At 43.6% G+C, this 16,703-nt stretch overlaps 1 protein-coding gene across 1 annotated transcript in view; it reads left to right on the top strand.

Annotated features, from left to right (window-relative positions):
- The window catches only part of LOC117510706 (plexin domain-containing protein 2-like), a 435,424-nt gene that overhangs the window by 313,419 nt on the left and 105,302 nt on the right, over nt 1-16,703 (top strand). The window contains 2 exon segments of the mRNA XM_034170533.1: nt 3,283-3,378; nt 4,291-4,372. Coding sequence (XP_034026424.1) covers nt 3,283-3,378; nt 4,291-4,372 — 178 coding nt within the window.

A 16,703-nucleotide genomic window follows, 5' to 3' on the forward strand; every position in this document is an offset into this window, starting at 1 on the left:
ACTCGTGGTGCCATCTTGGGGCCAAAATAGCTTTCGCTGTTAATCTATCTGCAGTAAATCCATGTAAATCCCCTCCAAATCTTGAGGGAGCTGAAACTCCAAACCTGAAAAGATTTGGAGAAGATCTGTATGGAGGAGTGGGCCAAAATTCCTGCTGTAGTGTGTGCAAACCTGGTGAAAAACTACAGGAACGTTTGACCTCTGTAATTGCAAACAAAGGCTACTGTACCAAATATTAACATTGATTTTCACAGGTGTTGAAATACTTATTTGCAGCAGTAACATACAAATAAATATTAAAAAATCATACATTGTGCTTTGGCGGATTTTTTGGTTTTTTTTTTAGATTAATCTCTCACAGTGGACGTGCACCTAAGATGAAAGTTTCAGACCCTCCATGATTTGTAAGTGGGAGAACTTGCAAAATCGCAGGGTGTTATTTTCCTCACTGTATATATATATATATATATATATATATATATATATATATATATATATATATATATATATATATATTATATATATACACTCAACAAAAATATAAACGCAACACTTTTGGTTTTGCTCCCATTTTGTATGAGATGAACTCAAAGATCTAAAACTTTTTCCACATACACACTATCCCATTTCCCTCAAATATTGTTCACAAACCAGTCTAAATCTGTGATAGTGAGCACTTCTCCTTTGCTGAGATAATCCATCCCACCTCACAGGTGTGCCATATCAAGATGCTGATTAGACACCATGATTAGTGCACAGATGTGCCTTAGACTGTCCACAATAAAAGGCCACTCTGAAAGGTGCAGTTTTGTTTTATTGGGGGGGATACCAGTCAGTATCTGGTGTGACCACCATTTGCCTCATGCAGTGCAACACATCTCCTTCGCATAGAGTTGATCAGGTTGTCAGTTGTGGCCTGTGGAATGTTGGTCCACTCCTCTTCAATGGCTGTGCGAAGTTGTTGGATATTGGCAGGAACTGGTACACGCTGTCGTATACGCCGGTCCAGACCTTCCCAAACATGCTCAATGGGTGACATGTCCGGTGAGTATGCCGGCCATGTAAGAACTGGGACATTTTCAGCTTCCAAGAATTGTATACAGATCCTTGCAACATGTGGCCGTACATTATCCTGCTGCAACATGAGGTGATGTTCTTGGATGTATGGCACAACAATGGGCCTCAGGATCTCGTCACGGTATCTCTGTGCATTCAAAATGCCATCAATAAAATGCACCTGTGTTCTTCGTCCATAACAGACGCCTGTCCATACCATAACCCCACCGCCACCATGGGCCACTCGAAGCACAACATTGACATCAGAAACCGTTCACCCACACGACGCCACACACGCTGTCTGCCATCTGCCCTGAACAGTGTGAACGGGATTCATCCGTGAAGAGAACACCTCTCCAATGTGCCAAACACCAGTGAATGTGAGCATTTGCCCACTCAAGTCGGTTACGACGACGAACTGGAGTCAGGTCGAGACCCCGATGAGGACGACGAGCATGCAGATGAGCTTCCCTGAGATGGTTTCTGACAGTTTGTGCAGAAATTCTTTGGTTATGCAAACCGATTGTTTCAGCAGCTGTCGAGGTGGCTGGTCTCAGACGATCTTGGAGGTGAACATGCTGGATGTGGAGGTCCTGGGCTGGGTGTTGTTACACGTGGTCTGCGGTTGTGAGGCTGGTTGGATGTACTGCCAAATTCTCTGAAACGCCTTTGGAGATGGCTTATGGTAGAGAAATGAACATTCAATACACGAGCAACAGCTCTGGTTGACATTCCTGCTGTCAGCATGCCAATTGCACGCTCCCTCAAATCTTGTGACATCTGTGGCATTGTGCTGTGTGATAAAACTGCACCTTTCAGAGTGGCCTTTTATTGTGGACAGTCTAAGGCACACCTGTGCACTAATCATGGTGTCTAATCAGCATCTTGATATGGCACACCTGTGAGGTGGGATGGATTATCTCAGCAAAGGAGAAGTGCTCACTATCACAGATTTAGACTGGTTTGTGAACAATATTTGAGGGAAATGGTGATATTGTGTATGTGGAAAAAGTTTTAGATCTTTGAGTTCATCTCATACAATGATTAATGGCATAGTTTTGTAAATCTTCCTTTGTCAGACAGTATCAATAGAAGATGGATAAGCCATCATTAGGTATTCTGTGGAGCTGACCAGAACATAATTGATCTGATTTTCTGCTTCCTTTCACTTCCAGTTGAAAAACCACACTGGCTGTACAGTGTGTTCACGCATTGTCAGCCTCAGGCTGGATGAGTCACCTTCCTTTGGCCTTGGCGTGTCATTAAACACCTGATTATCATCTAGTTGGAGGCCAGAGCAAGTCGGTCACCAGAGAAGGACAGTAGGGAAAAGAAGGCTGCTCATCTTCTCAGACTCAACCTCATGTGTCACTTTGATCAGCTGTTCTGTGTATAATCACGCAGAGATGGACAGCTGGCAAACAGTATCCTGTCATGAGAAGCAAAATGCTGCAACCAGCTGTCAACAGCAATTAAATCCCAAACCCAAAATCAATCAACACACCAAACATTTCCCTGACATTTAAAGTTTCTCCATCTGTAAACATGTGTCATCACAAATGCAAGACACTGCTTGTTGTGCCTTGTACAGCCGTAGAGCAGTGTGATGGTTTTCTTTATTGTACTAAAATAACTGAGATGTCATAATGCATGTTGCAGAACATCTCTGTGATTTATACTGTGGATTTGCAGATTTATTCCTGGAACACCTGCAGAGAAAATCAAATAAAATCCAATTACAGACTTTAAATTATACCATTAAAATAAATTTATGGGAGCTTAGTTGCATTTTGGATACTGTACACTGAGAGCCATTGGGAGTCACTTTAACAAAAAGTGTACCTCGGTCTATAAATAGTAGATCCCTGATGAACAAAAGCAAGCTGTCTGTTTACAGGGGCCCACACACGATGAGGGGCCAGAATACAACAAAGTATCAGTCACTCCATCATCCCCAGGCGGATGAATGGATAACGCTTTTCAGCAGTGTCTGATGGATATCAGCTTCTGGGGAAAATTGCTGCAGTCCATTGCCAAGTCCTGGACGGCATTTGGACACAAATGGAGGGAGGAACAAAGTGCTGTGCTGGCATCTCATATGACCCGATTGTGCCTCTTGGTCTCTTTCTTCAGGGACCACTTGTCCTACTTTTAATCTCAGGGTAGAAGATGTGTGGTAGTTTGCTCACTCTCATGCAGTCTTTCTGTCCTTTCTCTTAAATATAGATGTGAGGCGGAGGACAATCTTTGAGTATCACCGTGTGGAGCTGACAAAGACGAAGATAACCAACTCTACAGCAGTGGAAATACTGCCTTTACCCAGTAAGAGGAATTAACTGAAACAGTGTATATGCTGCGTTCACATTTTTGGCCGAGTTGCCCTGAATCTGATTGTTTTCCCTACATTTGACACAGGTTTGATCTTTGAACACATCAAAACACAAATTTTGTTTATTAATCAGATTTTGGCCACATTATGTTCACTTTACAGGATAAAGTGGTCTGAATGATTATTTTACCTGTATGTGACATAGATTTGAATTGGTGTGTGTGTGGGGGGGTTATGGAACACAGCAATTTTTTTTTGTTTGTTTGATTGTTTTTTTGGGGGGGGAGGGGTCCTGTTTCAGATTTGTGTGACATGCACCATACTTGTGTTGCTGGTTGAAGTGGCCTGATTGTTCAGCTTGTGGGTGAAAGTGACATGAAACGTTATTTTGGCAGCATCTGACTCACATTTATTCTTTTAGTGTTACATGAACACATCATATTTGCAGTAGGCTTTTTTGTTTGTTTGTTTGCTTACTTGCTTTTTTATCAACATATTTGGACCACTTGAATATGTGATGTTAGATTTTGGGCCTCATCTCTGTAGGCTTCTTTAAAGTGTCCAGATCAGATGTCTGTTCCAAGATCTGCTAATCCAAGATCTGCTAATCATTCTAATCTTATTGTTTGTTTCACTGAACCCAAGTGAGAATTTGATCAAATAAGATGCATTTATACATCCAAAATGTTTGCGTACACCCATTATCACTTTCTAGGTATTAATTGGCAGCCATGATTAGTGATAAATGTGATTTTTACAGAACAAAAGCTCATTTGAAGACAGCCCCCCCCCCCCCCCCCCCCCCCCCCAAAAAAAAAAAACCTTCAGCAGGTGATGTGAACACAGTGTCGAACGATCCTGTGCTAAAAGTGGCTTTGCTGAGATCTGAACTTTCCCCTCTGCAGCCTGTCTCCAGCTGACCAGCTGTAGCGCGTGCATCTCCTCGCAGATCAACTTCAACTGCAGCTGGTGCCATCGTCTCAACAGGTCGGACCTCTTTATCACCTCACTATCGCATAGTATGATGATGAATTTCCACTCAGATGTACATCTGGATACTTTCTATTTTACCAATAAAAATCATTCTCCCATTTAGATGAAGCATCATTCAGCTCAGTCCTCTTCTGTAGGCCATTGTTCCTTGCTTTTTCCTTCTGTTTCCCTGTGCTGAGAGAAAAAGTAAATATTTGAGCTGCTGAAGACGTTAGAGCTCCTCCGCGCTGTTTTCCGATACCTGAAGTGTGAACCGCGGTAGGCTTTGTTTTGCTGAATGGGAAAAGTTTTGAGCTATAAAAACATAAATTATGGAAAGAAGTGTTTACGTGACTCTTCACCCACATGCTGTAAAGCAGCTTGCAACTAAAACAGATGTTTACGCTTGTGAAAATATCTGCACCGCATTTGCTGGAAATTTGAAGTTTTATTTAGTCTGGCTTCTTTTTTCTATACCGCTGCACTTTGAGTGGCATCAAATATTAATCTTATTTTAGATTCACTTTGGTTGACTGGATACACATGCCACATTATTTATGGTTCACATATTGTTTTTGACATTTTTTTATATCTGAAATTTTTACTGGATTTGACAGACAAATATAAAAACTGAAACACTGTGTGCTTTGAGCACACTCTTAAAAAAAAAAAAAAGAACTGTCTCAATGAGAAAAAAATCATGTAACAATTTGCATAGATTTTTTTAAAGCTTTTTCAACTTAACCATTACTGAGTTAATGCCACAAGACTTCTCTAGTTAAGTTTTAAAAATCTATGCAAATTGTTACATCGCTTTTTCTCGCTGAGACAGCAATTCTTTTTTTTAGAGTGCAGCAGCCTTAATAAGCAGCATTTTAATCAGCTGTGTTATCTTACTCTGATCCTTCTGTTCTTTGCCCGCTGCATTTGAAAAGGTGAAAACGTGCACTAATTACAAACCCCAGCACCCTCACTGACTACATGCTTAATGATATGCATTGATATTTTAAGCGCTCTATGAAGGTGAAACCTTCTCAGAGTGACACCAGTGTGCAAAAACACAAAATCCTACCAAGTATATTTGTCTCATTTTTAGTCAAAATACCTGCTCAAGACCCAATCACTTCTGTGAAATTTCAGTTAGTTACAAGGACTTGTTTTTAAGTAATAAATCTTTAAAATCTTATGTCACAGAGTCTTGAAAACATCTTTTTTGGAGTCGTATCTGAGATTAAATTTGTGTGCTGGGCAGTTTATACATGGGTAAACCTACACAGCCCCTGGCCTTCCCTAGCAGATTACTGATCAGTACTGACTCTGTTGCACTTCTGGGCTCTGCTGTAATTATGTGTACACAGAGCAACATGGCTGCTTTGGTTTTTAACTTTTAACAAGTAAAAAAATAAATAAAATCTGCTAATGAACAAATGAAAGTACACTCATTATGATTTCTTGAAATACGTTCTTGAAATTAGCTGAGAAACTCATTTTGATTAATTCATTTTCTGCCGGTTATCCGGGTCTGGTGGCAGCTCAGTCCACACTTCCCTATCCTCTGGCAAGTCTTTTTACACTTTTCAAAGTGTTCCCAAGCTGGCTGGGAAATACAATCCCTCCAGTATGTTCTGGGTTTCCCCTGGGGTCTCCTCCCAGTTGGATGTGCCTGGGAGACCTCCCTAGGGAGATGACGAGGGGGCATCCTCACCAGGTGGCCGAACCACTTCAGCTGGCTCCTTTTGGTGCAAAGAGACAGCGGTTCGACTGCAAGTCCCTCCCAAATAATCGAGCTTCTTGCCCTGTCTGGGAGTGTAAGCCCAGATACCCAATGATGGAGGAATCTCATTTCAGCCACTTGTATCTGCGACTTTATTCTTTAATCATTACCCACAGCTCATGGTCATAGGTGAGGATAGGAGGGTAAATCGACTGGTCAGCTCCTTCTTTACCACAACAAATTTTAACTTGTATTTTAATTTTAATTTCACAGGAAATTTTCATTTTAAGAATTTTAAGTTGTAAAAACATGTCTTTATTTCTTGCTGAAATTTTACTTGTTCAGTGATTGTGCCTAATATTAAGTGTTGAAAAGATAAAAAACTATACTTAGTAAGGTTTTGTCTGTTTTTGTTTGTCTTCTTGTGGACTGTGAACGTGCAAAACCCCGCTAACGCTAAGTTATACATCAAATCAGTTTGCCGTGTCAAGCGGGTTAACAAAGCGTAACAGACATTGCAAAGAATCCACAGTCAGTGTAACTGCCAGTGCAGCCAGACACATTTGTTTCAAGGGAATGCAGGAATTTGTTAACCTAAAAAAACACACAGCTGGTGTCCATCAGAAATACAGTTTGTATAAATTTGATTGTTGTGGAAAAGGATATGAATTTAATAATTCAACCTCCCAGCAAATTGTTACTGCAGGCTTTTTATGTTTTGTTTTGTTTGCGAAGGATAACTGTCTGCTTTCTATGAATCAGAGGCATCATTTTGAAACTTATCTCTGCTGCTCTGAAGGAAAATGGAGAAATATTCTCCCTCGAGGCTTCAGTTATATTCAAATGAAACAGTGCAGCATATTTCAAATTAAAAGCACTGCGGTTCACAGTGTCAGATTGATACCAGCGACGATGAGACAAAGCAAAAGCGTCCCACAGGGACAGGTTCCAGCAGACCTGCTCGGCAGCAGTCCTCTTGTCTTCTTCTGCTTCCTTTTACTCCCTTTTTGAGGGGGAGAAAGCAGCAGAGAAACCAAGGGGATTAACCAAAGGAATCTGTCTTGCCTGATTTAACAGATGAGGCTGTTGTTTTTCTTTGGTGTGTGTGTGTGTGTGTGTGTGTGGGTGGGGGGGGGGGGGAAGAAATGAAATTGAATGGATTGTTTATAGAGGTAGTATGGTGAAAATGGACTCCTTGTCATATAACCATTACCATAACAATATGTTCACATGAGAAACTAAGCCTGCTGGGGATGTTTGTACGTGCACTGGATGCACATTCTCCTAGCAACGTAAATCAGCAATACCGCTGCTGAATTTAAAGCACAAAGTTTGTGCTTTGAGATTCAGTCACAGGCTGATTTAATTATTCTGCAATAATATGTGAAGTTGCACACCGGGCTTTGTAGTTTGTTTTCTGTCTGACACTATCTAAAGTTCCTTTAAAATGATATATTTCAGATTAAAAGATTTACAGGCTAGTGAGCTATCCCAGTGATCTCAGTGCTGTCTGAGGGATTAGTAGTTGCCATGTCAATTACAAGCTATGAGGTATTAGATATTTCTGCTTGAGCTGCACCACCACCACCCCATCCCAAGGCCCTGCGACCTATTGAACTTCTGTCTCACAGATGTAAGATCTTCATAACGTACAAAGCCGCTCCCTGCACTCCCTGAATTTAGACCTCAGTGGGAGATAAGAAGTGGGAGGTGCAGATGTTTGCTTCCCTTATTTGATCCAGGGTTAAAAAGCTGTTATTAGAAATACTTGCACAATGACCAAAAAGTTTATTTAGTTGAAGTTATTCATTAGAATTTTTAAAATAACTACTTTGTAAGAGGCTCCAGCCCCTCGTGATCCTTAACTGAAGTAAGTGGGTTTAGAAAATGGTTTGATGGATGGATGATGACTGGACATTCCAATAATATACACAGTATTTTGTTGAAAACTGTATAAAAATGTACGTATTTATACTTTGATAACCTAATCACTAAATAAGCACTCATTATTTGGTGAGTGCTGGCTCTTGTTTGCAAGGTTGGATTTTGGACAGTCTAAAACTAGTTTTGCAAGGGCAGTGGCAAAAATCCATGTAAACCAGTTTTAACCCGTTTAGTGTGCCACAAAATGGCCAAAAAAAAAAAAAAACAATTAAAGCCTGGCATAAATTTACATTTAAATGTCATATAATGACTGAGTAGACAGCTTGGATGGTTCCCCATTTCCCCCCCTTGAGGTGGCTCACGGTCCGCCAGAAGCACCTTGGTGCCGACCAAAAGTCCTTCTCCATGGTTGCTCCGAACTCCTCCCACACCCTCTGCCTTGTCTCCAACACAGCAGAGGCTGCTGCCCTTCAGGCCTGTCGGTGCTTTGCAACTGCCTCTGGAGTCCCCTGAAATAGCATATCCTGGAAGGACTCCTTCTTCAGTAGGATGGCTTTCCTGCCCACCTATGTCCATCACGGTGTTCGAGGGTTGCCGCCCCTTGAGGCACCTAAGACCTTCAGGCCACAGCTCCCCGCTGCAACTTCAACAATGGAAGCTTTGAACATTGCTCATTCTGGTTCAATGTCCCCAACCTCCACAGGGATGCTAGAGAAGCTCTGCTGGAAGTGTGAGTTGAATAGCTGTCGGACAGTGGGCAGCTCCAGATGTTCCCAGTTCACCCGCACTGTCTGTTTGGGCTTACCAGATCTGTCCAAAGTCTTCCCCCACCCTCTGATCCAACTCAACACCAGATGGTGATCAGTTGACAGCTCTGCCCCTCTCTTCACCCGAGTGTCCAGAACATGCGGCCTCAAATCAGATGATACGATCACAAAATCGATCATCGATCTTCGGCCTTGGGTGCTCTGGTACCATGTACACTTACGAGCATCCTTATGTTCGAACATGGTGTTCGTTATGGACAGTCCGTGACTAGCACAGAAGTCCAATAACAAACGACCATTCAGGTTGAGATCAGGGAGGCCGTTCCTCCCAATCACACCTCTCCAGGTGTCTCTGTCATTGCCCATGTGTGCATTGAAGTCCCCCAACAGAACAATGGAGTCCCCCACCGGAGCCCCATACAGGACTCCATTCAGGGACTCCAAGAAGGCTGAATACTCCAAAATGCTGTTCGGTGCATACGCACAAACAACAGTCAGCATCCCCCCCACCCGAAGATGCAAGGAGGCGACCCTCTCATCTACTGGAGTAAACTCCAACTTAGCGGAGCTCAGTCAGGTACTTGTGAGTATCCTCACACCCGACCGGCGCCCCACTGTCGCTTTAAGGACTTCCCACGGAGCGAGACGTCGCGCAGCGGTCCCAGGCGCCGTCGTCAGCCTGTTTCAAGCTGAAAACCTCCACATTTCAGGCTCTATTGATCCAGGACGTCGTGAGAGAACAGAGAAGTTTCAGAAGAAGTAGGTTTCAGCATTTTATCCGGATATTCCACTGTTAAAGGAGATTTTTTTAATGAAAGACGTGCGGACGGGTCCGTGCGGACGGGTCCGCGCGTCGGGACGCAGCCGGCGCGGTCGGCACAGGAAAAACACCTCCGTGTTGATAACCATTTGTAAAATCCAGGCGGCTTTTGATGGCTTTCAGTGGAGTGAGTATATGAGAAATTGTTTAACAGCTGGACATGTTCCAACCTGTCCTTAAGGCTTCCAACAGAGGTGTTTTTCCTGTGGCGGAGCGTCGCGGCGGCTGCGAGCCGAAGCTGCAATCCGCCCGCACGTCTTTCATTAAAAAAAATCTCCTTTAACAGTGGAATATCCGGATAAAATGCTGAAACCGACTTCTTCTGAAGCTTCTCTGTTCTCTCACGACGTCCTGGATCAATAGAGCCTGAAATGTGGAGGTTTTCAGCTTGAAACAGGCTGACGACGGCGCCTGGGACCGCTGTGCGACGTCTCGCTCCGTGGGAAGTCCTTAAAGCGACAGTATCACCTCAAAATCTCTCATCAGCCGTTAAAATTTTCACCGAAAACCAGCTTAATTTTTCGAACCGTGTACACTTCGATGTGCCTCACAGGTTTAGAAAAAATTTTGATCAAACAAAGCACCAGTCTCTCAGCAGCTTCTCAGACAAAGGAATTCCGACGAGGGGCTGGATGACTCCTCCCACAAGGAGTGCTCACAGGCAAATGACGTCACCGACAGGCGTGGAAAAACTCACGCATGCGCACGAGGGTTCAAGCATGTCTGACGTAAAAACATATGAATGAAATCCATATAGTTTTGAAAAAAATAAAAAAGACCTATACTTTATTGACAGACCTCGTATATCTAAACACTGGCCTGGGAACGCCTCGGGATCCCCCAGTCAGAGGTGGTCAATGTGGCACGGGAAAGGGAAGTCAGGGGTCCCCTGCTGAAGCTGTTGCCCCTGCGACCCGAACCCGGAAAAGCAGTTGAAGATGATTGAATGAGTGATAATGACTGTACTCCTTAGTTGATGTACTATGTTCTATACCTGTATGATAATTGTAAACTAGTACAGAGACTTTTTATAATGTGGCAGAAACTTGAGGTGGCAAAGTATTAGGAACTTGGCTTATGGAGAGCGGGCAAATTGACACAATATTAATAGCATGCAAATTGATGACACTTGAATGTTTTATTAAACACTTTTTATAGAAGTAATGCAATCACATCATAATTACTAACATTCAAATCTGACTTACTACTCTCGTATGAATTCTAAAAAAATTACTAGTTAGAAAGTCTAAGTGATAAGATCACCATATTCAATACATACTCTAGATGTATGACAGATGTCTGCTCTGCATAACCATGTGAAGCTGATTTTTTTTTTCATCAAATTACCCCATATTTGTGCTCTTTTATAGTAGCTATCAGAGTCAAAATCAAAGACCAGTTTATTTTATTTTTCACCTCTTGAAGTAGCCTAAATTGGACACAATCAAAGAGAAAAGCATTTTGGGATGCCATTTTCAATACAATATCTAATCTCATCACAAAAAAATATAAAGTTGTGCTCAACGGTTTACATAACCTGGCAGAATTGTATATTTTTTGGCCATTTTCAGAGAATATGGATGATAGTCCAGTGACTTGTAGTTCCTAGGGTTTGTAAGAGTAGAATGGGAGACAGAGCCTTCAGCTTTCAGGCTCCTCTCCTGTGGAACCAGCTCCCAATTCAGATCAGGGAGACAGACACCCTCTCTACTTTTAAGATTAGGCTTAAAACTTTCCTTTTTGCTAAAGCTTATAGTTAGGGCTGGATCAGGTGACCCTGAACCATCCCTTAGTTATGCTGCTATAGACTTAGACTGCTGGGGAGTTCCCATGATGCACTGAGTGTTTCTTTCTCTTTTTGCTCTGTATGCACCACTCTGCATTTAATCATTAGTGATTGATCTCTGCTCCCCTCCACAGCATGTCTTTTTCCTGGTTCTCTCCCTCAGTCCCAACCAGTCCCAGCAGAAGACTGCCCCTCCCTGAGCCTGGTTCTACTGGAGGTTTCTTCCTGTTAAAAGGGAGTTTTTCCTTCCCACTGTCGCCAAGTGCTTGCTCACAGGGGGTCGTTTTGACCGTTGGGGTTTTTCTGTAATTATTGTATGGCTTTGCCTTGCAATATAAAGCGCCTTGGGGCAACTGTTTCTTGTGATTTGGCGCTATATAAATAAAATTGATTTGATTTGATAACACAAAAACTTTTTCTTCACTCATAGTTATTGGTTATGTGAATCCATTTATTGTCAAGCAACTGTATTTACTCTTTTTAAATCATAATGACAACAGAAACTACCCAAATGACCCTCATCAAAAGCTGACACACCCTGGTGATTTTGGCCCGATAACATGCACACACGTTGACACAAACGGGTTTGAATGGCAACAAAGGGTAACTATCCTCACCTGTGTTCTGTGTTCTTGTAATCACTGTGTATGTATAAAAGGTCAGTGAGTTCCTGGGCTCCTGACAGACCCTTGCATCTTTCATTCAGTGCTGCACTGACATTTATAGTTTCTGAGTCATAAGAAAAGCAAAAGAATTGTCAAAGAAAAGGTAATTAAACTGTATAAAACGGGAAAGGGGTCTAAAAAGATATACAAGAAACTGAGAATACCAATCAGCAGTCCCACAAAAATTTCAGCAACAACTTCCAGGAAAATTGTTTGGGGTGCAAAGAAAAACCCACAAATAACTTCAACTGAAATACAGGACTCTCTGGAAAAATAAGTGGTGTGGCTGTTTCCAGATGTACAACAAGGAGGCATCCATCCATCTATCCATTTTCTTCCACTTTATCTGGAGTCGGGTCGCGGGGGCAGCAGCTCAAGCAAAGCCGCCCAGACCTCCCGAATCACACACACGTCCCCCAGCTCCTCCGGGGGAACCCCGAGGTGTTCCCAAGCCAGCCGAGAGACGTAGTCCCTACAGCATTTCCTGGGTCTTCCCCGTGGCCTCCTCCAAATGGGACATGCTCGGAACACCTCTCCAGCGAGGCATCTAGGGGGCATCCATAAAAGATGCCCGACCCACCTCAGCTGGCTCCTTTCGACATTGAGGAGCAGCGGCTCAACTCCGAGCTGCTCCCGAGTGACCTAGCTCCTCACTCTATCTCTAAGGGAGCGCCCAGCCACCCTGCGGAGGAAACTCATCTCCGCCACTTGTACTCGCGATCTCGTTCTTTTGGTCATGAGCCAAATCTCATGACCATAGGTGAGGGTCAGAACGTAGATCAATCGATAAATCGAGAGCTTTGCCCCCCCTGCCCAGCTCTCTCTTCACCACGACGGTCCAATACAGCGGCCGCATCACTGCAGACGCTGCACCGATCCATCTGTCGATCTCACGCTCCATCCGTCCCTCACTCGTGAACAAGACCCCAAGATACTTAAACTCCTCCACTTGATGCAAGGACACTCCACCGACCTGAAAAGGGAAAGGCACCTTTTTCCATTCGAGAACCATGGCCTCAGATTTGGGGTTGCTGATTTTCATCCTGGACACTTCACACTCGGCTGCAAACCACCACAGTGCACGCTGAAGGTCCTGATTTGACAAAGCCAACAGAACCACATCGTCCGCAAACAGCAGAGATGAGGTTCTGTGGTTCCCAAACCGGACCCCCTCTACACCCTGGCTGTGCCTAGAAATTCTGTCCATAAAGATAATGAACAGAACCGGTGACAAAGGGCAGCCCTGGCAGAGGCCAATGTGCACTGGAAACAGGTTTGACTTACTACCGGCAATATGAACCCAGCTCCTGCTGCGGTCGTACAGGGACTGGATAGCCCTTAGCAAAGGACCCCGGACCCCGTACTCCCGGAGCACCCCCCACAGGTTGCCCCGCGGGACACGGTCAAATGCTTTCTCCAGATCCACAAAGCACATGTGGACTGGTTGGGCAAACTCTCATGAACCCTCAAGCACCCGATGGAAGGTATAGAGCTGGTCCAGTGTGCCGCGACCAGGACAAAAACCACACTGCTCCTCCAGAATCCGAGGTTCGACTATCAGTCGAATTCTCCTCTCCAGTACTCTGGAATAGACCCTAGGATACAAGTGCCTCCTTGTTGTGACAACAACAAGGAGGCACTTGAAGAAAAATGGACTGCATGGTGGAATCGCTAGAAGAAACCCATTACTATGCAAATGTCACAAAGTATCCTGCTTACAATACACCAAACAGCACAGACAACAGTCATTTGGAGTGTTGTGACCAAAATTGAACTTTTTAGCCACAACCATAAATGTTGCATTTGAAGAGGAGTCCATAAGACCTATGATGAAAGGTCCTACTGTGAAGCATGGAGGTGGATGGTGTCCACGGAGGTGGAGGCAAATGGTGTCTCTGTGCATTGTTCAACTATACAGCGCACTTTGCACAAGGAGATGCTGTAATGCAGAGGAAGCGTTTTCTGTGTACACAACACAAACAGAGTCGCTTGATGTTTGCTAAAGCACATTTGGACAAGCCAGCTTCATTTTGGAATAAGGTGCTGTGGACTGGTGAAACTAAAACTGAGTTATTTAGACATAACAAGGGGTGGCATGCATGACTGAAAAAGAACACAGCATTCCAAGAAAAAACACTTGCTTCCTACAGTAGACTTTGGAGGTGGTTCCATCATGCTGTGGGGCTGTGTTGCCAATGCAGGTACTGGGAATCTTGTTAAAGTTGAGGGACACATGGATTCCAGTCAATATCAGCAGATTCTTGAGAACAATGTCCATGAATCAGTGACAAAGTTGAAGTTGCGCCGGGGCTGGATCTTTCAAAAAGAGAACGACGCTAAATACTGCTAAAAATCTACTAAGCGATTCATGCAGAGGAACAAGTACAACCCCAATTCCATTGAAGTTGGGACGTTGTGTAAAATGTAAATAAAACAGAATATAGTGATTTGCAAATCCTCTTCAACCTATATTCAATTGAATTCACCACAAAGACAAGATTGATAAACTTTATTGTTTTTGTGCAAATATTTGCTCATTTTGAAATGGATGCCTGCAACACATTTCAAAAAAGCTGGGACAGTGGTATGTTTACCACTGTGTATCATCACCTTTCCTTCCAACAACACTCAATAAGTATTTGGGAAGTGAGGACACTCATGATTTTGTATAAAAGAGCATCCCCAAAAGGGTCAGCTGTTCACAAGCAAAGATGGGGCAAGCATCACCACTTTGTGAACAACTGCATGAAAAAATAGTCCAGCAGTTTATGAACAATGTTTCTCAACGTTCATTTGCAAGAAATTAAGGAATTCCATCATCTACAGTCCATAATATAAACAGAAAATTTAGAGAATCTGGAGAACTTTCTACACGTAAGCGGCAAGACCGAAAACCAACATTGAATGCCCGTGACCTTCGATCCTCAGGTGGCACTGCATTAAAAACCGTCATAATTGTGGAAAGGATCTTACCGCGTGGGCTCAGGAATATCACCTTTGGGAGCAATTACAGCCTCAAGTCATCTTTAATATGATGCCGCAAGCTTGGTGCACCTATCTTTGGGCAGTTTTGCAGCACCTCTCAAGCTCCATCAGGTTCAGACCTCTCCAGAGATTTTCAATCGGATTCAGGTCTGGGCTATGGCTGGGCCACTCAAGGACATTCACAGAGTTGTCCTGAAGACACTCCTTTGATATCTTGCTGTGTGCTTAGGGTCATTGTCCTGAAAGATGCGCCGTCCCCCCAGTCTGAGGTCAAGAGTGCTCTGGAGCAGGTTTTCATCCAGGATGTCTCTGTACATTGCTGCATTTATCTTTCCCTCAATCCTGAGTAGTCTCCCAGTTCCTGCTACTGAAAAACATCCCCATAGCACGATGCTGCCACCACCATGCTTCACTGTCGGGATGGTGCCTGGTTTCCTCCAAACATGATCAATGGACTGCAATTATATTGCACTTTTCCATCTGCATCAGACACTCAAAGCGCTTTACAAATAATGCCTCACATTCACATTCACCCCATTGTGAGGGTACTGCCATACAAGGTACTCACTACACACTGGCCCTTAGTGATTTTCTGGTCAGCCTGGGATTTGAACTGAGGATCCTCTGGTTTGTCTCAAGCCCAACACTTTAACCACTAGACCATGATGCCTGACATTCATGCCAAAGAGTTCAATCTTTGTATTATCAGACCAGAGAATTTTGTTTCTTGTGGTCTGAGAGTCCTTCAGGTACATTTTGGCAAACTCCAGGTGGGCTTCCATGTGCCTTTTACGAAGGAGTGGCGTCCATCTGGCCACTCTACCATATAGGTCTGATTAGTGCATTGCTTCAGAGATAATTGTCCTTCTGGAAGGTTCTCCTCTCTCCACAGAGAAATACTGGAGCTCTGACAGAGTGACCGTTGGGTTCTGTGTCACCTGCCTAACTAAGGTGCTTCCCCCCAGTCACTCAATTCAGATGGGTGGCCAGCTCTAGGAAGAGTCCTGGTGGATCTGAACTTCTTCCCTTTACAAATAATGGAGGCCGCCGTGCTCATTGGGACCTTCAAAGCAGCAGAAATGTTTCTGTACTCTTCCCCAGATTTGTGCATCAAGACAGTGCTGTTGTGGAGGTCTACAGACAGTTCCTTTGACTTCATCCTTTGTTTGTACTCTGACATGCACTGTCAACTGTGGGGCATTATATTCAGACAAGTGTGTGCCTTTCCAAATCATGTCCAATCAACTGATTTTACCCCAGGTGGAGTCCAGTTAAGCTGTAGAAACATCTCAAGGATTATCAGTGGAAACAGGATGCACCTGAGCTCAGTTTTGAGCTTCATGGCAAAGGCTGTGAATACTGATGTACATGTGATTACTTTTTTTTTTAATGTTTAATAAATTTGCAAAAATCTCAAAAAAAAATTTTTGCATTGTTATTACGGGGTATTGTGTGTAGAATGTTTAGGAAAAAAATAATGTCATCCGCTTTGGAATATGTCTCTAACTGTTGGGAAGGTGTCGTAGCACGGACCCACAACCGGGGGCGCAAATGAACGGACAATGAGTAAGCCAAAAGGTAACAATTTACTGTTGTGACAATACACAACTAAACGTACAGAAATTACAAAGTCAATGAACACCAGGTGACGTGTGGGCAGGCTCGAAGATAGAAGACCCCGACGAGAGAGAGACCGCGTCCCACACGGCCTCCACCACCAACGGT

This window comes from Thalassophryne amazonica, chromosome 1, assembly GCF_902500255.1.
Source record: "Thalassophryne amazonica chromosome 1, fThaAma1.1, whole genome shotgun sequence".
NCBI classification, from domain to species: domain Eukaryota; kingdom Metazoa; phylum Chordata; class Actinopteri; order Batrachoidiformes; family Batrachoididae; genus Thalassophryne; species Thalassophryne amazonica.